At 38.8% G+C, this 24,603-nt stretch overlaps 1 protein-coding gene across 7 annotated transcripts in view; it reads left to right on the forward strand.

The window, feature by feature from the left end:
- SH3KBP1 (SH3 domain containing kinase binding protein 1) overlaps positions 1 to 24,603 on the forward strand; it is a 446,742-nt gene that overhangs the window by 350,935 nt on the left and 71,204 nt on the right. For all 7 annotated transcript variants that reach the window (XM_020989928.2, XM_020989930.2, XM_020989932.2 and 4 more), the window contains one exon: positions 17,826 to 17,933. In XM_020989928.2, the coding sequence (XP_020845587.1) occupies positions 17,826 to 17,933 (108 nt within the window). The remainder of the gene's footprint in view (positions 1 to 17,825; positions 17,934 to 24,603) is intronic.

Here is a 24,603-nt window from a genome sequence, read left to right on the forward strand (position 1 = left end):
ATTCTATCTCCACAATATGTGACACCTGTTCCCTACTCTCCATTCACAAAGCTACTCTAGTTCAAACCCTGATCACTTCTCACCTGGACTATTGCAATAGATACAATCCCTATCAGTCAGTAAGCATTTATTAAGCACCTACTGTGTGCTAGACACTGTGATAAGTGCTGGGAATACAGAAAGAGGCAAATGACAGTTCTTGCCTTCAAGGAGCTTACACTCTTACAGAGGACCCAATATATAAAGATATATACAAACAAGTTATATAGAGGCTAAATAGAAAATAATTAGCATAGAGAAGGCAATAGAATTAAAAGAGGTTGAGGATGGCTTCTAGTGAAAGATGGGATTTTATGGGACCTGAAGGAAGCCAGGGAAGTCAGTCAGAGTTGCCTCTGATTCATTTAACAGGTGAGCTCCAAAGCCCTGGGAAGACCTGCATCACCCAGCACAGTCACTGCTTCCCGGTTGGTTTCTGATCCAGGGGAACAGCCCTGGTAGAGATGTCCTATCTGATGTACCACCCTCCTCCTGGAATGGGATTGGGGGCACAAATTGCAAGGCTGCCCTTGGCAGGTTGTAGTTTTTCTGAAACTAGAGTAAAGAAACAAAAATCGGGAGGAGAGGTGTGACTCTGAGAAGATTCAGGCCTTCTAACCCCAATCCATTGCTTAGCCTACCATGGCATGTTGCCTCTAATGATGCACAGAATTAATTAGATAGCCGGCTTCTTGCTTATTCTTGTGGGGTTTCCTTATGTGGCTTTGGTGTAAATAGCATGTTAAAAATCACACCATTGATTTTCCTGGACATTAACCAACTTAACTGCCCTGGATTCCTGTCCATCACTATGCAAACCCAAGGACTTACTGGTTTTCTGAGCGATGATTTGTAACTGGTTTGTGAGACAGTCTCCCAGATTACCCGCGGAATGTATTTAATTAATAGCTTTTCTGTGTAGAGGTGTTGAATGATGATTTTATTTTACCTTGAGGAATACCCTTTCTAGTTATGAAGGTTATATGAACAGTAAAGAAATCTCTCTTGCAATTAAAAAACTTCATTTTTATCTTCCAATTCAGAAGTGTTTTCTGAATACATGTCACTTTATACTGGACTTTTCATGACAGCATATAAGATCACAGGATTTAGAACTAAGAGGAATCCCCAATATCATCCAGATTGCCTTCATTCTACAGATGAGGGAGCTGGGGCTCAGGTGCTATGACTTATCCAAGGTCACACAGGTAATAGGTAGAAGAGTTGGAATTCAAAACCAGGTTCTCTGACTCCCTAGCCAATGCTCTTGATATCTTGGTTTTGTACTTACTTGGCAAATGCAAAATTAAGTGCCATATATTTCATAGGCTCTTAAAAGTCTTCAATAGTAATAGTGATACTACCAATAATTATTATTTCAAGTGCTAGAAAGAGAATATACCCACTAACTGTGAGTGACCCCCCAGGGCTCTGTCCTGGGCACCCTTCTCTTCTCCTTCTATACTGTTTCACTTAGTGATCTCATCAGCTCCCATGGACTCAATTATCATCTCTATGCTGGTGATTCTTAAATCTACTTGTCCAGCCCTAGCCTCTGTATTGATATCTTGTCTTGCATCTCTAGTTTCTACTGGATATCTCAAATTGCACATCCTGTAAACATGTTAACCATGTCCAAAATTGAACACATTACCTCTTCCCCCCCAAACTCTCCCCTCTTCCTCATTTCCCCATTATTGTTGAGGGTACCATCATCCTCCTAGTCACCAAAGCTCATAACCTTGGTGTCATCCTGGACTCCTCACTCTCTCTTCCCATATTCCCAATCTGTTACCAAAGCTTGCTAATTTTACTTTCATCACATTCCTCAGCTATGCCCCCTTTTCCTCCTCTGTCTCTGCTGCCACTCTGGTGCAGGCCCCCATCATCTCACACCTGGACAACTATAAGAGCTTTCTGATTCTTCTCCCTACCACACAGCTCCTCACTCCATCTGTCCTCCACTAAGCTTTCAAAGTGATCTTCCCGATTCACAAATCTAGCCATGTCACCACCACCCCTACTTAATAAACTCCAGTGGCCCCTTATCACCTCCAGGATCAATTATAACATCTTTTGGCTGGCATTCAAAACCCTTTTAATTCCCCCCCCCATTTCCAGTCTTCTTACACCCCTTCCATACACTGGCATTCTTTGGTGCTCCTCACACATAGGACTCCCCTTCTCAACTCCAGGCCTGGTCACTAGCTGTCCCCAGTGCCCCAATGCTCACCTTCCTCATTTCTCTCCTGGTTACCCTTCAAGTGCCTGCTAAAATCTCACCTTCTACAGGAAGCATTACCTGGTGCCCCTTAATTTTGGTGCCTTCCCCTTGGTGATCATTTCCAATTTATCTTGTATATAGCTTATTTGTACGTGATGGATTACATATTGGCTCCTCCAGTAGACTGTGAGCTTACTGAGAACAGGGACTGCTTTTGCCTTCTTTTTCTTTCTCTTTCTTTCTTTCTTTCTTTCTCTTTCTTTCTTTCTCTTTCTTTCTTTCTTCCTTTCTTTCTTCCTTTCTTTCTTTCTTCCTTCCTTCCTTTCTTCCTTCCTTCCTTTCTTTCTTTCTTCCTTCCTTCCTTTCTTCCTTTCTTTCTTCCTTTCTTCCTTTCTTCCTTTCTTCCTTTCTTCTTTCTTCCTTTCTTCCTTTCTTCCTTTCCTTTCTTCCTTCCTTCCTTCCTTCCTTCCTTCCTTCCTTCCTTCCTTCCTTCCTTCCTTCCTTCCTGGCTTAGCATTAAGTAGGCACTTAATAAATAAATAAATACTTAATTGATTGCATGACTGTAGGCTTGTGAGACCTGAATTTGAATTTGACTTTTGACATTAGCTGTGGCCCTGGGCAAATTGCATAACCTTAGAAATAAATACTTAAAATATATATCCTAAAACAATGATAGAACACTATTTGCTCTGCGGTGTGAGGTCATGGACAGAGACCAAAGAATCAGTAAGCAATCAATAAGCATTGAATCAATTGCCTACAATCACTCCTGTCTTGACTCTCACTCATTGCAGCAGGGTGACCTCTGGCAAGCCACTTCTCTTCTCAGAACCTCTAGTAACTCTCTTAAGACTGTAAGACACGGTCTAATTAGACTGTGAGCTCCTGGAGGGCAAGGACTGCTTTTTGCTTTTCATTTTATCCCCTGGGCTTAGCACAATGTCTGGTACATAGTAGGTGCTTAATAAATGTTTATTGACTGATCTGCATTGGTTAGGAATTTTTGCATTGGAACTTTTCCACACCTCTGAAATCAGAGGTACAGATTAAAAGAAAGAAAAGAAAATTGAATCCAATTCACTAGAGTTCATTCAGAAATACTAAAACAGTCTTGTTATAAGAATTTCTTTTATAAAGTAGTGAACCTTTATGGGGAGGAAGGGGGGGAAATTTTTCAACTCAAAAGCATATGGAAGTGATTGTTGATAAATCAAAATAAATTAATAAAATTTAAAAAAATAAAGTAGTGAACCTTTAAATACAGTGTAGTGATAAAACAACAGTATATTTACTAGAACATTCAACATTTTTACGAACTTAAGAATTCGGTTCTTAGCATCTTAATTCTCACAGTGCGATTGTTTTCATATTCTTCTTGAAACACGTTCTTAATTTCCTTATAATTACCATTCTAATTAGGGTGAATATATCCTAGCAAGAAATCATGGTAAATCTGCTACTTGTGATTTGTACAATGTATATATCTTTTGGATTTTGTTTTGTATTGCATATTAAAAAGGCTTTCTTTTAAAAACAGAACCGGATAATTTTGTAAAATCCATTGTGAGCAGCCATTTGCCTGGAAGATAGTAAATCTAGTTTTAGAATGCATGATTTATGGCTTTCATTGGCAAGTGAGAGAGTAAAATCAGTGCTTTATTAATCATTCATAGAAAAATACATATAAATTTAGTAATAATTTATTGCTAGAATAAGCTAGATACATATGATGGTATTAGGTACCACCAAAAATGTCTTCCCAAAAGCTCCACTTATTGATGGTTCTTTATAGTAATGCTGTTGATATGGCTGCCATTTATCCTGACAGAATTGACTTAAACAACTCAGAGAAAAACAAAATGACTTACATTATATTAGAAGGAACACAAACATTAGTCAAGTAGTGGCCTAAGAAGATACATAGAAAGGAAAAAAAGTAACAACTGTTCTTGTTCTCCTGGAGCTTGCAATCTATTGAGGGAAGAAAACACATAAGAAGAAAATAAACAGGGATCAGGAGGGTGCCTGGCATAGTGGTACAGGGGAGATGTGTTGGGGACGTGATGAAGTACATAGGAGTGTGGCAGGTGAAAAAGGTTGAGATGGATGTCCTGGGTACCTTCCTTAAGTGGAGGATCTTGGGAGGAGCTCTCCAGTGTCTACCATCTCCAATCGTAAGGATACACTGGTCCCAGGGGCTGACTCCACTGAGGTATTAGAAAATAATACTACAAAGCATATGCATTATTCTACAATAATAAATTAGTACCTTAGCATCCTAACATTGATTCTTTCAAACGCTAAGTTCTTTTCCACTCTAGTGTCCAGAATTTTTCCAACCCAGGAAGAGTAAATTTACTTACTTTTTTCATTCATTCACCAACCATTAATTGACGGTTTACTAGATACAAAGCAACAGCTGAGCAGACATTGAGAAATATAATTAGAGCATGGTCTTTGTCTCTTATGGAACTTATGGTCTAGGTAGGGGAAATTAGTATTGCACATACATAAAGGCACAATAAATAGAATGCAAAATAGTATAAAAGAGAGGTGGAAGATGTATGCAAGTTCTAAGGAAGGAAAGATGCAAGAGTTTGCAGGAGGACTTCATGGAGGGCCACTATTTGAATTGAGATTTAGAGGCAGCTAGGTGGTGCACTGGATAGAATACTGGATCTGGAGGGAGGAAAACCTATGCTCAAAACTGTCCTCAGACACACTCTGTCTACAGTCAGTTTCTTCTTCTTTAAAAAAATTTTTTTTTACAACACATCTGAAGGGTTTTATCTACTTTTAGCTTTACAGTTTTCAAAGTATAAAGTCTGTAATCGATGTCATTGCAGCCATATTATCCAGTGAATCTCATTTTAAGCTACTTAAAGTGACATTCAGATGAAACTCATTTGGGAAGCTGTTAGAACCTTCTTCACCCAATATAAATCAGTGTAGGATGATAACCAGCTGCCTTTTTATTTTATTTTTTTATAATTTTATGTGCTCTTTTTATTTATTTATTCATTTTATTTCACTTGCTAATTTTTTTAGAATTTTTTTTTACATTTTAATTTCAAAATTTTCTCCCTTCCTCCTGCTCCTTCCCCACCCATTAAGAAGGAAAGTAATATAATATCAATTATATGTGTGAAATCATGTAAATCATATTTCCATATTAGCCATGTGGCTTAAAAAAGAGCAAGAAAAGTGTTTTAAAAGTGAAAAAATTGTACTTCAGTTTCTGAGTGCACTCAGAGTTCATCGGTTTTCTCTCTGGAAGTGGATAGAATTTCTCATCATGAGTGCTTTGGAATTGTATTGAGCAGAATAGCTAGATCTTTGACAATTGATCATTGTTACAATATTGCTGTTATTGTATACGGTGTTCTCACTTCACTTTGCATCAATTCATATAAATCTCCCCAGGTTTTTCTGAAAGCATCCTGCTCATTATTTCTTATAACACAATAGTATTCCATCACAGTCATATACCAAAGCTTGTTTAGCCATTCCCAATTGATGGGCATCCCCTCGATTTCCGATTTTTTGCCACCACAAAAATAGCTGCTATAGATATTTTTTTTAATGAGTCTTTTTTCTCTGATCTCTATGGGATACAGACCTTGTAGAGATATTGCAAGGTCACAGGGTATGTATAGTTTTGAGGCATTGTTTTCTGGAATTGTTGGATCAGTTCACAACTCCACCAACAATGCATTAGTTTCCCTAGTTCTCCACATCCCCTCCAACATTTATCAATTTCCTTTTCTGTCATGTTAGCCAATCTGATAGGTGTGAGGTGGCATCTCAGAGTTGTTTTTAATAAGCAATAGAGATTTAGAACATTTTTTCCTATAACTATAGATTTTGATTTTTTCTGAAAATTGCTTGTTCAGATCCTTTGAACATTTATCAATTGGGGAATGGCTCTTATTTTTATAAATTCATCTCAGTTCCCTATATATTTGAGAAGTGCGCCTCAGTTTCTTCAACTGTAAAATGGGGTTCATAGTAGTACCCACCTCCCAGGCTGATGGTGAGGATCAAATGAGATGATATTTATCAAACACTTAGCATGGTGCCTGCCACATAGTAGGCACTTTATGAATGTTTATTCACTTCCCTCTCCTTCCCTATAAGATGGGTAGAAGTTTAACAGACCAATATTAGGAATTAAAGGCACAAAGAAAGGAAAATATTATATACATACATAGAATAGTCCAGTTAGGAAGGTAAGACTTGAAAGGTAAGGAGATGATAACTCACGTAGGACCACAATTGGCCAAGGAGTTTCGACATAATTCAATCACAATAGATTTTATAATACATTTCTGTAACACTTTGGGGTTTTCTAAGCACTTTCTTCATCACAACTCTGTGGCTGTAGTATAAAACATTATTAGAGGGGCAGCTAGGTGGTACAGTGGATAGATCACTGGTCCTAGAGTCAGGAAAGACCTGAGTTCAAATCCAGCCTCAGATGCTTACTGGCTGTGTGGCCCTGGGCAAGTCACTTGATTCCGACTGCTTCCAAAAAAAAAATCAGATCTAAACATCATTAGCCCTATTATACAGACTAAAAAAACAAACAAAACTTGAGACTTAGATTAAAGGTACTTTCAGTAAGTTAACAAGTATTAACTGCCTACTGCATATTGACTCCTCTGTCACTCTGGGGATACAAAGACAAAGATATAGCAGTTTCTGCCCTCCAGGAGTTGACAAAGCCAGGTGTCAGAGCCAGTATTCAAATCCATGTCTTCTTTTTCTCAAAATGAATTTTTATTGTAACCTTTTGTGTTTCCATATCCCTGTAATTTCCCTTAGTGTGCTTCTTCCTCTTTCTCCCAAAAGCCATTGCATGAAATAAGTAATATTTTTAAAGACAAAAGAAAAAGAAGGGAAAATAAACAAAACTGATGAATACATCGAAGATGTCTGAGATCGCGTGCAATGTACTATAGTTGTACACCTCTCCCACTCTGCAAAGGGATGCATTGGGGGTGGCTTTACATACCCATCTTTTGAGCCATACTTGTTCTTTGTGATTTTGCAATATTCACTGTGCATTTTTTTTGTCCTTTCTTTTTACATTGTTGTAGTCATTGTGTGTGTTATTTTCTTGGCTTTGCTTACTTCGTTCTGCATCAGTTCTTGTAGATCTTTTCATGCTTCACTGTATTCATCATATTTCCTACTTCTTAGATGTAGTAAGTTTCCATTACATTCATTTAGCTATTTCTCAATCAACAGGCATCTACTTTGTTTCTTATTCTTTGCTGTCACAAAAAAGTGATGCTATAAATATTTAGTGTAGGTCAGGAATTTCTTATCAGTAACCTTGGCTCTACCTATTGAAACAAACCAAGGAACTGTATAAATGCAATTACAAAGCACTTTTCACACAGAGAAAGTCAGATCTAAATAATTGGAAAAAACATCATGGGTAGGCTGAGCTAATATAATAAAAATGACAATTATCAGTACCCTTGTGGTAGAAGTCTAGCAATAGTCTCTGAGTCAAAGGATCTGGGCATTTTTATCACTTTATCTTTAGAATTCCAAATTGCTTTTCAAAATATTTGTACCGATTGACAGCCCTACCAACAATGCACTAGAGTACCTAGGCCCAAATCCCAAGGACCTTTGTACAGTTTTTACATTTTCAAATACAATTTTTATTTTAAAATGTAAAAACCATTCTTATCTCTCAGTCTGTATGAGACAGGATGTAGATAGTCTATGCCCTTAGGTAGCTTACATTCTAATGTGAGAAAATGTGTAAGGGAAAGATGTTATGGAGGCATGATTTGGAAATGTCTGGAAAGTGAGCTCCAAGTCCTGGTTCTAATCAAGATAAGGTGAATGCTCGCCTCTCAGAGCCCAGGGTAGTCCCAGAGTTAAGAGTCTTATGTTCTGGTGGAAGGGGGATGAGAGAGTTGTATGTAATTTTTGGGAGGAGAGTCACTATTGTAATGTATTTTACCTTGCTTTTTCTTTTGTGAGGCAATTGGGGTTAAGTGACTTGCCCCGGGTCACATAGCTAGTAAGTATCGTGTGTCTGAGGCGGGATTTGAACTCAGGTCCTCCTGACTCGAAGGCCAGAGCTCTATCCACTGCACCATCTAGCTGCCCCTATCGTAATACATTTTAGAGTTGACCATTCACCGAGGCCCTGTATTTCCCCAATCATTTTTTAAGATTAGATTATTTAGTTTCCAATTATTTTTTAGTCTATCTTTCCATGGCCCTTTATTACATATAATTTTTATTTCATCATGATCTGGAAAGGATGCATTTAATATTTCTGCCTTTCTGCACTGGATTGTGAGGTTTTTATGCCCTAGTACATGGTCAATTTTTGTGTATGTGCCATGTACTGAAGAGAAAAAAGTATATTCCTTTCTCTTCCCATTCAGTTTTCTCCAGAGGTCTATCATACTAACTTTTCTAATGTTCTGTTCACCTCCTTAACTTCTTTCTTGTGTATTTTGTGGTTAGACTTATCTAGTGCCGAGGGGAAGGTTCAGGTCCCCCACTAGTATAGTTTTGCTGTCTATTTCTTCCTGTAACTCCCTGAACTTCTCCTGTAAGAATTTGGATGCTATACCATTTGGTGCATATATATTTAGTAATGATATTACTTCATTGTCTATGGTGCCTTTTAGCAGGATGTAGCTTCCTTCCTTATCTCTTTTGATTGGATCTATTTTTGCTTTTGCTTTATCTGAGATCAGGATTGCTACCCCTGCTTTTTTTACTTCAGCTGAAGTATAATATATTCTGCTCCAGCCTTTTTCCTTTACCCTATATGTGTCACTCTTTTTCAAATGTGTTGCCTGTAAACAACATATTGTAGGATTATGGTTTTTAATCCATTCTGCAATCCGTTTCTGTTTTATGGAGAGTTCATCCCATCACATTCACAGTTATGATACTATCTATCTGTTTTTTCTCCATCCTTTTTTCCCCCCATTTATGCTTTTCTTTCTCCTTTTTCCTTTCCCCCTTCACTAGGTTTTGCTTTTGACCACCGCCTCCTTCAGTCCCTTCCCTCTTTTATTATCCCTTTCCCTTTTCTTCCCCTTTAGTCTTACTGCTGCTTCCCTCCCTTCTTTCCCCCCTCCCTTTTCTTTCCCCTTTTCCCCTCCTGCTGGTATAGGGCAAGTTAGATTTCTATACCTAACTAATTATATTATGCCCTTCTTGAGCCTAATCTGATGAGAGTAAGGTTCAAACAATGCTCCCCCCCCTTCTTTCCCTCTGCTGTAATAGGATTTTGTGTCTTTTCCTGTAATGTAATTTACCCTTGTCTGCCTCCTCCTTTCTCAGTACTTTTCTAAGATCAGATTGATCCACTTATTTGGATCCATTTAACCCACTTGATTAGATTTTTTTTTATCATTACATCAAAGTCAACTAATATCCACCCTCTTTATGTATACTCCTTTAACAAGTGTAATAACAATACAGTTCTCAAGGGTTGCAAGTCATATTCCCTTGTAGGGATGTAAACAGCCCCCCCTTATTAACAACATATTGTATCTTCTGTCCCATTTACCTTTTTGTCCTTCTTGAGTCCTGTACTTGAAGATCAAATTTTTTGTTGAGCTCTGGTCTTTTTATCAGGAAAGTTTGGAAGTCTCCTATTTCGTTGAATATCCACCTCCTCCCTTGAAAAATGATGCTCATTTTTGCTGTAATTGATCCTTGGCTGCATTCCAAGCTCCTTTGCCTTACGGAATATCATGTTCCATGCCCTGCGGTCTTTTAATGTAGAAGCTGCAAGGTCCTGTGTAATCCTGACTGTGGTTCCATGATATTTAAATTCTTTCTTTCTGGCTGCTTGCAGCACCTTCTCTTTCATCTGGTAATTTTGGAATTTTGCTATATTTCTTGGCGTTGTCAATTTGGGATCTCTTTCAGGTGGTGATCGTGGATTCTTTCTATGGTTATTTTCCCTTCTGGTTCTAGGACTTCGGGCTTTTCCTTTATGATTTCCTGAAAGATACTGTCCAGGCTCTTTTTTTCATCATGATTTTCAGGTAGTCCAATAATTTTTAAATTGTCTCTCCTGAGTCGATTTTCCAGGTCGGTTTTACTGATGAGGTATTTTACATTTTCATCGATTTTTCATTTTTTGTTTCTGTTTGACTGATTCTTGCTCTCTCATAGAGACATTAGTTTCCATTTGTCCAATTCTAGTTTTTAACAGATTGTTTTCTTCTGTTAGTTTTTGTACTTCCTTCTTCAACTGGCCAATTGTTTTTTTAGGGACTTTTTCTTCAGTGTACTCTTCTGTTAGTTTTTGTCCTTCCTTCTTCAATTGGCCAATTGTGTTTTTTAGGGACTTGTTTTCTTCAGTGTATTTTTTTTCCAACTGGCCAATTGTGTTTTTGAAGGACTCTTTTACCTCTCTCATTTGACTATTAAAATCCTTCTTGAGCTCTTCTAAGAAGGCTTTTTGGGCTTCAGACCAGTTCATACTCCCTTTTGTTGTTGCAGATGTGGGTTTGTTGACAATGTTGTCCTCTTCAGAATTTCTGTCTTGATCTTCACTCTTCTCATAATATGAGTCTATGGTACGTTTCTTTTTACTCATGGTGTTTCTTTATTCCCTGGCCTTTAAAGAGATTGAGCTCTCCTGCTGGGGCACAGAGGGTACTGACCCAGGCTTCTTGTGTTGGGAGCCTAGGTCTTGGTCACTGGCTTTGCTTTCTGGGGCGATGCCCTGTATTTCCCCAGTGAACTTCTGCTATCTATAGGCTATGCTAATACTTCTTTTTTCCTGTTGCCTTTCAAACTATAATGTTGATGAGTTCACTTTAGTAACCAGCTTATGGGAACGTTGTGAAAAATTGAGCTGATACTCCAGCTGCACAGAATAATTATATCTCTTGGGGAATTGGGAGGGGGGGAGTGGGGAAGTGGTAACAAGCTGAACCCCTGAGAGCTGATGGGTTCTCACATAGATGGAGCTCTGTCTCCTTACAGTCCCTTGAGGTTCTCTGCAGAAGGATTTCATTTAAAAATATTGAAATATGCTTCCTTTTAACATGGGTGGAATGCTATGGGGTGTGAAAACTGACTTGGGGCTCACAGCAGCTTATTCACATTCCACCCTGGCAACCTATGCAGTATTCACTTTCCCCATTTATGCCTCTGCACAAGCAGCCTCCTCAAAGCTGGGAGCTTTTGATAACTTGGAAATCATTTACCAACAGCTGTGAGAGCTCACCACCAAAGGAGAAATGATGGGGCAAAGTGGTACCAAACTTTAACTTGGGCCAGGTGTTAAACTAATTTTTCCCCCTGTGGGTTGGAAATGTGAATATTTCTGCTTTGTGTAGTGCTCATCTACACTCAAATAAGGTCTAGTGTTTCCTGAGAAAACAGGACTTCCCTTTTAGCAGGCTTAGGGAATGAAGTTCTTCCAAGCTATTATATCACACATACAGTTCCTCTTACGCAATGTCGCTTTGGCTAATGCTTGGATTTTTTTTTTTAACAGTGCAGAGGGGGAAAAAATCAAAATGTGGGCCTTTATTTTAGTTGTGTTAAGATCAAGCAGAGTTTGTAGTTCATTTGAAATGCTTGGAAATGAGGCGATAGATGATTTTCAGCTTCTGAAAGGTTCTGAGGCCATCTTGAAGGCCCTCTCTGATTTTCAGGGGTTGTCTCCTACAATTTAACTTGCTCTTGTGAAGAATAGAGGTTGAGAGTAGAACCATAGAAAGTTGGAGCTGGAACGGACCTAGAGATCATCTAGTCTAACTAACCCTTTCATTTTACAGAAGAGGAAACTGAGGCCCAGAGGATTGAAGCCAGCAGGATTGTAGATTGTAGATTTAGAATCGGAAGTGGTCTTAAACTTAAACAACCCTTTCACTTTACAGATGAGTGAAGTGAAACCCACAGAGGTTAATTGACTTGCTGAAGGTCACACAGGTGATGGTGACTTCCTTTTCCCCCCTCTATGCTAGCTAGACTCCGGAAGTCTCTTGTCTCTGAAAAATTAGGAAGGGAATTCTCTTTAGAGACAGTGACAGCTGCTTTCCTTTCTTCTGTCTCTTCAGTACTTACTTCTAATTGAAAGAGAGGAACTGAAGAGTATCTACTACCCTCAGAGTAGCAAAGCCAGAATTCAAAACCAGGACTTCTGACTCCACATCTGGTACTTCTTCCATGGTCACAGGCTTCCCCTCGGTGACTCATTCGGAGTTATTGCTTATCCCTCCATCATGAGGAAAATGCTTTTAAGTCTTTGAGCCCTGTAGAAATGTAAACTACTGTTACTATCCTTATTATGATGAGCAAGAAAAGCAAGACCCAGAAAGATGATGTGACTTTGATAAGGTGAAGACACATAGCTTGTGAGCGTCAGAGCCAGAACTAAAACCCAAGTATTCTCCTTCCCATTCAAGTTTATATTTCTCCCCTATTCCATCGTAATACCCCTCTCTGCATATCGTTGTCTGATTTGCCTAGGCTCCTGTGGCGTGGTCAGTGCCCCAGCTTGGACCTTTAGTCCCTTTTCATCTAAGTCCTCTTTTCCTGAGATGCTTCTGAAATCAAGAGAAAACTTAATTTCCAGTTGACTTGCTCAGAAGTAGGTGGTAGGGAATCAGTCCATCCCCTGTGCCTTGGGTGTGGCTCTCAACAGGGCATATTCCACCGAGGGGGATCATTCATCATTAGGAAGTATTAGAGGGGCTGATCTCCCCCCTTCTAGGAGGCCAGAAGGTGTGTAGCTTCCGTTGGGCCTCTTACTTTGTCTCTCAATCTTACCCTTCACAAGAAAAGTAATATTTATGTTTTTTCGAGCCGTAAATGTTTTACTATGAGTACCGCCCTAGTGTTATGGCAGAAAGACTATTTCTTGGTCCCTCTTGAGATTTAATTTTGGAAGAACAAATACCCCAGCTTGGGAATTCGTCTTTGTGTGATTAATTAAGCAGCCAAAAGTTTATCTCCACATTCCTGACCCTAGGAGCAGAATTGGGGTCTAAGTGTGTCCGTTTCCTCAACTTTTCCTTTTCTTATCCACTTTCTTCTCAATACTTTAATTTATATATTTTATTCCTTGTGTGTACCTACTAAGAGATTTAGGAGTATTTGGTTCTTCTAGCACCCCCATCTCTGCTGGATAGCTTCCTGTTCATTGTCATCTTAACTGCTTGTATATTTCAGTTTTTGGTTTTGTATGAGAAAACTTCATCGTCAGTTTCACTTCTCATTTTGGAGTCAAAATAATTCTTCAGATTTCGCCTTAAATTAGCCTTGGAGTTGTTGAGGGGAAAAATTTTCTCAAGTTTTCTGTAGAGACTGCCATCTCTCATCAGATGTCCTGGTATTAATTACCATTTCCATTCTGCTCTTTAATAGGCTTCATTTTTTAGTTTTCTTAAGCCAGTCACACTGGCAGCTTCTGCTCCATGTATTTATCTTCAGTGTGACCCTTGTATTTATTCCTAGCAATCAGGACAAGCAGCCATATGTGTTCCTTGGTCTCTTTACTTAGCATTTTAAACTTCCCTTAATCTTGGCAACTCACATTTCCATATTGTTTTAAGGTCTACAATATGTTTTCCTCATAACAATTCTACGAGGTAGTTAGATACAAGTAGCATTATGACCCTCTTACAGATTAGGAAATTGAGTCACAAACTCATGCCATGATTCCCAATAAGGGCTAGAGCCAGGATAAATCCTAAAATAGTCAACCTCTGTAGTAGGGTTAACGATGTTTATACTACAGCCACACAGCTGTGATGAGGAAAGTGCTTAGAAAACCCCAGAGTGCTACAGAAATGTATTTAAAAACGTATTATGGATGAGTTATGTCCATACTCTTTGGCCTGTCATTCAAGACCCTACATTAAAAAAAAAAAGATAACACTGAATAGAAAACCACCCCACAAAGTTTTGTAGTATTTTTAGAGATAAGTTCTAGAAGTCTGCCACATAGCCTTGTGTTATTTATTGGATGGAAATCGCCTCATTGTCATTATAATTTTTCTTTTACTATTAGGGTTGGATCTAAGGGAAACATAAATGTTCATTCAGGAATACTGAGAAAACTAGAAAGAAAAATTTCAAAAAGTAATCACAATAAATCAATTATGAGGCACCATGGTCCCAACCAGATACAAAAGAAATATAAAACCAAGTCCATGACCTTGAGGGACTTTTAGCCCACTGCCCACCACCAAAGTGATGGAAAAAACATTTAAAATTCACTTTGTCTACAATAGACCATAAACTAGTATGTGTACAGAAGGAGTAATTATTGTGTGGTATTAGTTGACATTTCTGTAGGACCTGATATTAGAACCAGCTTTTGAGTAAGGGGAAGGGCACTTAGACAAGGAGCAAGGAGGACATTGCAGGTGGCCAGAATTTATCCAGGAGCAGAGGCTAAATAAAGGAAGGGAAACTGATGAGATTTTTTTTAGGCTCTTGTGCAAAGATTTTCTACCCTCAACTTCCCCTTAATTAAAAAACAAACCATCAACTAACCCTGTGGATATTCCAGGATTGCATCAGATTCCTCAGCCTGAGATAATATAATGCAAATGCAAATGGAGAAAAAAAGTATTTCAAAGTCTTTTCGTTGTAATTATCCCAGAAGGATGCACAGCTTCATCATTATAGAAATTCAAATTTTGTTATACTCAGTCTAGTTCATTCTGAACTTAGATGTGAATCTTGTCCTTGCTAATTGCTAATTCTGAACTTAGATGCAAATTTTTATTTCCTAAGATCAAATTTAAGGGTAGTTACTATATGTTGTTAGAGGGAAGAGGAGGAAGGGAATAACCATTTTTATAACACCTGCTACATGCCGGGCACTGTGCTAAACACTTTTACAAATATCTCATTTAGCCATCACAATAATCTTGAAAAATATTTACTGTTATTATCCCCATTTTACAGTTGGGGAAACTAAGGCAGAGACCAAGTGACTTGCCCAGGGTCACACAAGCTAGTAAAATGCCTGAGGCTTGATTTGAACTCAAGTCTTGTAGGCCTAGTGCTCTATCCATGTACCACCGGCTGCCTATTAGGAATCCTTATAAGATTCAGTTTCCAAAATTACTCCCCTCTACTACAGAAGAGATTTTGTAACATATGGGACAGACTCGTGATGGAAAAGTCTTTTATTTGCCACAGCTGAAAGAGACTTTATTATTTACATACAGAGACCTCAAGAGATGAGGCATTATAGGAGTTCCACATAAGAAGTCAGGATATTATTAAAGGCCCCTTTAAATGGAATAAATAATTTGAGTTTCCAAGCAAAAATTCAAATATAGACAGATGTAGCATCATCTTAGGGAAATAACTGTGGATGTGGACCTTAGTCCTTTAGTGCAAATGCTACCTCTGCTGCTTGCCGCATCTATGACCTTGCACACATACTTACCCTCCCTTGGCTCAGCTGTCTCACCTGTACCATGAATGAACTGAACTTTTATGACCCTGTGTGTCCCTTTTGCTCATAGTACCTAACAGGGCATTTGGAGTACTGGGATTGTTTGCTTGGGTAATTACATTGTTTTTGTTCACTCATTTCATTCCTGTTTGACTCTTTGTGACCCTGTGGACCTCTGTCCATGGGGTTTTCTTGGCAAATAAAGAAATGGTTTTCCATTTCCTTCTCTAGTGTAAAACAGAGGTTAAGTGACTTGCCCAAGGTCACACAGCTATGCAATTTCTGCATCTGGATTTGAATTCAGGTCTTCCTGACTCCAAGCCCAGTGCTCCATCCACTGTGCCACCCACCTGCCTCTGATTACTGTATTCAAAACTTATTTATAAATATATGCGCGCGCGCGCACAGACACACACACACACACACACACACACACATCTCCTTGATTTACATTTACGGAAAAAGAGTGGAAAGCTAGAATTTTATTGGCACGATGATTCAGTGGGTGTATATTTAGTCATAAAAATTAAGAGTGGCATATTCCTTTAAAGTTGGTAGGAGTATTGTGTTCCAAGTTTGGCCTTGGAAAAGTGTTCAGAAAATGAACCTTTCTCCCTTCTTTGCAGAGGTAGGGGACAGTGGTTATGGAATATTGTATATATGGTCAAACATAATTAAAACATTTGGTTTGCTGAAGTACTTCCCTGGCCTTTTTTAAAAAACTTTTTTCCAAGGAAAGTGATATATTTTGAAATAAAGGTAATGTAAAAACAGAAGACATACATCAAAATGAGATTTTAAAATTTAGTAGTAATTAGTGACCTATCAGCTAAAATACGGTAGAACATAGATAATGGCTATATGTGGTTTTCTAAGTCAGTATGCTGCCAACAAGATCTTTGTGTGATTTTGAGGCTGCCTTTTCTCTTTGAGCTGGATACCACTGCTGTAGTCCAGCCTCTCACCTATTTTGGCATTATTCTATGACATCCCCAGCAAGTGGTTAGGCACCATTTCTTTAAAAAGAGCATTAATGGGAAGCTGGAGTCAAAGGACCTGAGTTTGAATCCTTCTGCTTACTCAGTGTGACTTTCTTTCAGGGCTCAGTTTTCTCATCTCTAAAAGGTAGGAGTTGGATTAGATGAGCTGTGAAGCCCTTTCTGGCCTTAAACCTCTGATGCTCTGAAATGGTGGCCAAACTCAAAAAAAAACCAGGGCCCCTAACCCATATAGGAGGATCTCTGCAGGCTACATATTGACTTAGTTTTAAATGTAATATTATCTATGTTTTATTTTATTTTTATTTGTTTTCTTAAATATTTCCCAATTACATTTTAATCTGGCACAAGTTGCCCTCTGGAGTGTTGTGGGTTATGTGTTCGGTCCCTTTGCTATAAAACTATGATGATACTTTTAGGGACTGAGCACTCATTAACTTCAGACCACCCATTCCATTTTTGGATAGTCCCATTTTTTACAGCTATTTTGAGCCTAAATTTACCTTCTAATAACCTTTACTCAGTCTTCTTACGCCTTTCCTCTGTATAGTCTGCACCCCAGTGGCACTGACCTCTTTGCTGTTTTTTGCACAGAGTACTCTACATCCTCATTCCAGGCATTTCCCCTGGCTGTCCCTTGTGCCTGGTGTTATTTTCCTGCCCGTCTCTGCTGCCTGGTTTCCCTGGCTTCTTTCAAATGTCAGATAAAATCCTAACCTTCTATAAAAAAGCCTTCCTTTAATCTTAGTGTCTTACCTTTGAGATTATCCCCAATATATCCTGTATCTAGTTTGTGTATAGTTGTTTGCATTAGACTGTGAGATCCTTGAGGGAAGGGACTTTTTTTTTGTCTTTATTATTCCAGCACTTGGCACAGTGCCTGGTACATAGTAAACTGTTAATAAATGATTATTGATTTACCAACTGTCCTCACAATCCGTTTAGAATGCCTAATATCCCTTTTACATGAATGGAGCTCATTCCATGTGTATTATGCAGGTCATTCCAAAAGTTTTAGTGGCAGAGAGAGAGAGAGAGAGAGAGAGAGAGAGAGAGAGAGAGAGAGAGAGAGAGAGAGAGAGAGAATATGTGTCTCCTGTTTCTCAATTTCTGCCTTTTTATATCTTAGGACTGCATCGATGTAGGCTGGTGGGAAGGAGAACTGAATGGCAGACGAGGAGTGTTTCCAGATAACTTTGTGAAGCTTCTTCCACCTGACTTTGAAAAGGAGGGGAATGTAAGTATTCCTTTTGTTGTTGTTGTTGTTTGTTTGTTAATTTATAGGCTCTGAAGAGTTGAGATTTCTCTTCTTCTCTAGGAATCCCACTTGGCAAGCTCCCTAACAATATGTCTTTGTCCTTTGTACTAGTTGGCACATCCTCCACTTATTGGTGTCCACGTGTGCAGGTTGGCTCTGAAGACCATTCTGTATCTCTCTGTTCTTTACATGTAATCTGCTCAGTCTTTCTTTGTGGGCCCCATTTTTGTTTTCATCTTTGCCTCCTTGACTTTTGTGCTGAAAGATGATTTGGTCCCATTGAGCTGCCTCATCTTGGATAGGTTAAACACTGGGTGGGTGTCGGATGTCTTTGCTGCAGATGCTTTCAACATGAAAGGAAAGAATAGATGTGAAACACTTTGAAAAGTTAAAATTGCCATCTCTGTAAATGTGAGGTGATGGTGATATAATATTGATAACAATACTGTGCTGGCCAAGTTCAACAGTGAGCCATTTCTTCTTCTTCTTTCCCTGCCTGATCTTCATCCATATTAGCTCACCATGGAGGAGCTGTTTCTGTTCCTTTCCAATCTGTCCTTCAGTATTTGCCATGCTTGCAGTGAGCATAGATGCATTGTTGGTGAACTGGCCTCCCACCAGAACTGTAGCTCTATTGATTCCTTCTTATCATTTGTAGTGAATATGCATTTGTGAAACTGACTAGCTCCAGAAGCTGGCTGTTGTCTATGCTGGCTAACACAATGATCCTGTATGCTGTTAGACTGTCCTGGTGTCCAATACTGAAGGTCAACCAATCAGTCAACAAGCATTTATTAAGTGCTTACTGTGTGCCAGTCCTGGGACTGATTGTAGGTGTTGGAGAGATGATCAGACTTTTCTATTTATCACCAAACGTTTTGCAGGGCATATTGTCTAAATGGAGGGTTATTTGGTTAAGGCTACCTCCCTACTACTAAAAGGTAAGAGTAGAACTTAACACACAGCTCATTTTAGTTCAGCGTGGTTTATTGAAGCATATTAAATCTGGCTGAACTTAGAATGAGTACGGGGGATGTGGAAACTACCAGGGTCTCGCTCAGGTCCTTCCAGATGAAGGATGTTTTCCTCCAGGCTTGAAGAGTTCTTGGTGCTTGATAAGGCCTTCAGTATACTAATAAAACTATTAGCGTCTGTGTGAGGTAAGCGGGACAAGTCTTCGGTAGGAATGGAATTTGAGGCTAGATCAGTCTAGTAATTTACACAGAAAAAAATGCTGTTTCTGATCATGTCCCCTTTTTTCACTGTCTTTGAAGACCTGGCATTACTACTTGGCTACTGCACATGTGACTGAGCTTGTGGACGTATTATTTTGAACTTGTGATTGGTCCATCAGGCCAATGTTGCCAACTTTGGCAGACGTTCAAGAACCTCAGTACCTCCATATGAAGGTGGTTATTAACAGGGAAGACCCTATGCTAGACAGGTTTTCATAATTAGCCCAACGATGTTAAACCTTATATTTATCTCAAGGCATATAGTCTGCCTAGCCAACTCAAGAAGCAATTGATTAAGCTCTTACTTAAGAGGCAAGGAGCTCACAGATTAACAGGAGACAAGTAAACAACTATGTGCAGACAAGATATATACAGGATATGTTCGAGATTATCTCAGGGAGGAGACACTAGCATTAAGGAGGATTGAGAGAGGCTTCTTGTAGAAGAATTTAGCTGACACCTGAAGTGAGCCAGGGAAGCCAGGAGGTGAGGATGAGGAGGGTGAGAATTCTGGGCAAGGGGGAGAGCCAGTGAAAGTGCAGAGTCAGCAGAGGGACAGCAAGGAGGCCAGTGCCACTGGGTTGCAGAATACGTAGAGTGGAGTAAGGTGTCAGAAAACTGGAAAAGTAGGAAGGGATTACTAGTCACTTATTTATTCAGGTGCTAGTATTTATCTTGGGAAAAATCCTGGAAGAAATTACCATTATCTTGGCATGGAGTGAGGTAAAGCCTTTTGCAAAAGTTGCAAAGAAAAGGAAAAAAAAAACCTTGAAATTTTATCACACATTCAGATTACAACAGAGAAGACTAGTAACTCAACTTATAAGCAGAGAGAATTGAAGTAAGTCCTATTTAATGCTAATGTTTGTTCTTCTTAAGAAAGAAGTGTCCCCAAATGGGGATTACATTTGCAGTATTTTGTATGTAATGAGTAATAAATGGAGTAACTTGATTCATCTAGCCTCACTTCTGTAGGTAAAAATTTATATATCCAAGCACTTAGATGTGGTTATTTTTAATAACATTTTATTTTTCCCCAATTACATGTAAAAACCACTTTTAACATTTTTTAAAATTTGAATTCAAAATTCTGTGTTTCTGTCCCCTTCCAGAAACGTGAAAGCAATCTGATATGGGTTATACATGTGCAATCATGTAAAACATTTCCTGGACATGGTTATTAAAATAAGTCACTCAGTAATGAAAAGGACAGGTGATCTTGATGCCACTTTCTTCTTTTCTCTCGGTTCTTTATTGTGTAGCCGTTCTAGTCTTAGCAGTCAAAATTTTTATCTTAGACAAAAAAGGTCCTCAGCTCTCTGTCCTCGAGAACACCATCAGTAGCTGACATTTAGGTAGCACTTCAGAGTTTGCAAAGTACTTTACATAGATTATCTCATTTGATCTTTATAATACCCTTGTGAGTTAGGTGCTACTATTATTCTCCTTATTACTGTGGCAGTTAGAGCAAAGGGTGAAGTGTTGAACTTGAAATCCAGAAGACCTGAGTTCAGATACTGCCTCAGACACTTAATAACTGTGTGACTCTGAGCAAGTCATATAACCTCTCTAAGCCTCAGTTTTCCCATCTGTAAAGTGGGGAGAATAAAATGAATGAATAAATAAATAAATTTATTTTTTTTTTCCTGGGTGGTTGAGAGGATCAAATGAGATAATATTTGTAAAGTGCTTTGGGAGCCTTAAAGTACTACATAGATTCTAGTTTTTATTATTATTACTGATGAGGGAACTGGGGCTCATAGAGAAGGAAGAAAACAATTTATTAAGCTTCTTTGTGCCAGGCACTTTGCTAAAAGCTTTACAAATATTATCTCATTTATTCCTCACAACAACCCTGGGAGATAAGTGCTAATATTATCTCAATTTTATAGTTAAGGAAACTGAGGTAAACAGAGGTCAAGTGATTGATCAGGGTTACACAGCTAGTGTCTGAAGGCACATTTAAACTCAGGCCTTCCTAGTTCTAGGCCCAGCGCTCTATCCGCTGTACCACTTAGATGCCTCTGAAGCGCAAGTGACTTTTCTATAGTCATGTGTCAGCAGTGAGATTTGAACCCCAGTCTTATTTTTTTTAAGTTTTGTTTTTTGTTTTTTGGGGGTTTTTTTTGGAGAGGCAATCAGAGTTAAATGACATCAGCTTGTAAGTATCAAGTGTCTGAGGTTGGATTTGAACTCGAGTTCTCCTGGCTCCAGGGCCGGTGCTCTTTCTATTGTGCCCACTTAGCTGCCCTGAACCCCAGTCTTCTTGACTCCAAGGCTAGCATTCTCTCCATTTTGCCACCCTACCTCTCTTGGTAGTAGGACAAAATAGAACATTATCATCATAATGTCAAATCCTACCTTTGAAATCCTGCCCATATTCAAGGAGGGTAATAAATTCAGAAAACAAGGCAAAGTACATCATTAACAAGAAAAAGAACTCTTCCACTAAGCAGTAGCCAACTCTACCTTCTTTATTTTTTTTATAATTAATTTATTTTTAGTTTTCAACATTCACTTCCACAAGATCTTGAGTTCCACTTTTTCTCCCCATCTCACTCCTCTCCCCACCCCAAGACGGCATGCATTCTGAATGCCCCTTCCCCTTTCTGTTTTCCTGTCGAGCAGGATAGATTTCTGTACCTCATTGGCTGTATATCTCTACCTTCTTTAACAAGCACATCAGAGGGACTGAATTAAAGTCAGTTTAGAGAATTAGCCGATAGAGGGAGCAATTGGGTGATGACAGGATTTAGCTTGTGTAGAGCTTTGCTTCTCAGTCACACACACATGTACTTCCCAGCAGAGTTTTGAGACCATATCCTACTCCCAAGAGGGGCTAGCCTGAAGTAAGATTTTGAAGAATGGGCACGTTTGTTATCTGCCCCTTCCTACTTCCCACTTGATGGCCCTCTTACCTACCTTGGTAGGCCAGTATTCTTATGATAGCTCCCATCTGCTAAGTGCATCAGCTTCATAAGGGGATGCCCTTCTCTGCAGATTGCCCCTTGCTTCACACTTCTCCCTGTCCATGGTTGGTTCTCAGCTGTTTTTCATATTGAAGAGGAATTGTATGGTATTAATAGCAGGCCACAAGCTTAAAGTGTAATACTTTCCATGCATTTGATTAGAAAATTCTTATCATTATCTGAAGGAGTGACTCTCTAATGGTAAAATTTCAGGCCCTGGAGACTGGCTGTAGGGAAAATTTTTAAATGCTCTCAAATTATATCATGTAGGCAGCTGTTTCCTTTGTGTGTAAGTATAAAGCCAGCCAGTCAGGCCTTTGAGTCCTTTCTTATGTACTTTTACAGGCTAAATACTTGAGGGAGCAGTGATAAAAATCTATACATATAGATGTTTATATAAAATCTTGAAATATAAAATATATCAATAACATATATTATCTTAAAAATAATATGCACTGGGGCAGCTAGGTGGCACAGGGATAGAGCTCTGGCCTTGGAGTCAGGAGGACCTGAGTTCAAATATGACCTCAGACACTTGACACTTAACTAGCTGTGTGACCCTGGGCAAGTCACTTAACCCCGATTGCCTCACCAAAAAAAAAAAAATAATAACAACAATATGCACCCCCATATATACAAATATATATACCTACATATTCCTAAAACATCTATATGTATATACATATATATTTATATACTCTTAATATATTTGTATCTTTTAGTTCCTAGCAAAGTTCTTTGTATGCAGTAGGTGCTTTGTATCTTTTAGTTCCTAGCAAAGTTCTTTGTATGCAGTAGGTACTTTAAAAGTAGTAGTTTACAGAATGAATATGCATGTGTGTATCTATAAACATACATGCAGTATATATATATATATATATGTAAACATGCATGCTTCTGCAGAAAAAACCTCTACCCTCCACCACTACTCCCTGATCAGTCGATCCCAACTTTCAAGATATTAAAAGCAAGCTGATACTATATCCTTGCTAAATCATGTTAAACCTGTCAAATTTTACAAAACATTAATCATCATCATCATCATCATAATCATAATCATAATAATAATGATAATGATAATCAGCAGTGTGATATGGTGGATAGAGAACCAGCTTTGGAGTGAGGAAGACCTGGGTTCAAGTCTTGCCTCTGAAACATACAGGCTGTGGAATCCTGTACAAAAATGTGTAACTTCTCAGTTTCCTAGACATTTCTAAGACCATTAAGGTGCAAAGCATGTGACCTGTTGTCTGGATAATTTCCTTAGAAATTTCCTTAGAGGAAGTTCCCTAGAGTGTATGGAATTTCATTGAATGAAATCACAGATCTTGGCCAAAAAACCAAAAAGGATTGACTTTGGTCTAAAAATATTTTCAGGTTTTCACAGGATATTATCTTTTATCTTTTTTTGTCTTTATCTTTTACAAACTCTTATCTTTAAGGATATTATCTCATTTGAGCCATGTGTAGGGTTTCTTTCCTTTCACACACCCATGAATTTGGGAATCTCATGGAAAATAACTCTCTATTAACTGTCATACTTCCTGTAAACATTTAGATTTCCGAGGTTAGTCTTAATGATACTTCTAATGCACTTATAAAGTGCTGATATGACCTAGGCAATAGAAATCAGTGACAGCTTTGAGCCATGTATCTCCAGGAAGGATCTTTGTGTGTATATAAGGGATCCCTGTACAGCATTGGTATCAAACTTGAATAGAAACAGGGGCTCCTAATCCATACATAAGGATCCCTGCAGGCCACATATTGATTCAGTCTTAAATTAATGTAATGGTATTGTATTTTTATTTATTTTGTTAAATACTTTCCAGTTACTTTTTAATCTGGTTTGGGCTACACTGGGTAGTGTTGTGGGGCCATGTATTTGATACCTTTGCTATTGAGGACAAATGAGAGGATGTGTTCTCTTTGTTGGTCCTCAGACCTCCATTTTGGGAAGAGACCCAGGCCAGCCAACTGTTATCCCCCTCCCATCGAGGCTTCTAATATCTGAACAGTTCCACCCTCTGAGTATAAAGTTGGCCCTCCAACAAAACTTCTATAGCTGATAAAACTCGGCCAGTTCCTCACAGTACCAAAAACTTATTCCCATACTGACTTTCAAGTCTTCGATTTTGGTTCTGCAAATCTGGATCTGTGCCGTAGACGTGGCACAGCTTTTGTCCCTCCCTTGGTGATGAGGGACGATTCTGATATGCTGTCATCAGTCATTGGTCAACAGACTACGTCATCGGTGTCCTTACTGCCTTTATTAAACACTAGTGAATGCAAGGCGAAAGGCAGTAAGTCCCCCTTCTGACTCATGTTGGCTGTATGACACTGGATGGCGTCCCCAGAGCAATTCTCTAAGATAATAAGATGCTGAATAATCTTTGATTTTCATTGGTAAAGGGAATTCCCTCTCTGGGAATCCTATACATGAGC

Source organism: Phascolarctos cinereus, unplaced genomic scaffold (assembly GCF_003287225.1).
Source record: "Phascolarctos cinereus isolate Bilbo 61053 unplaced genomic scaffold, phaCin_HiC Scaffold_726;HRSCAF=1367, whole genome shotgun sequence".
NCBI lineage: Eukaryota > Metazoa > Chordata > Mammalia > Diprotodontia > Phascolarctidae > Phascolarctos > Phascolarctos cinereus.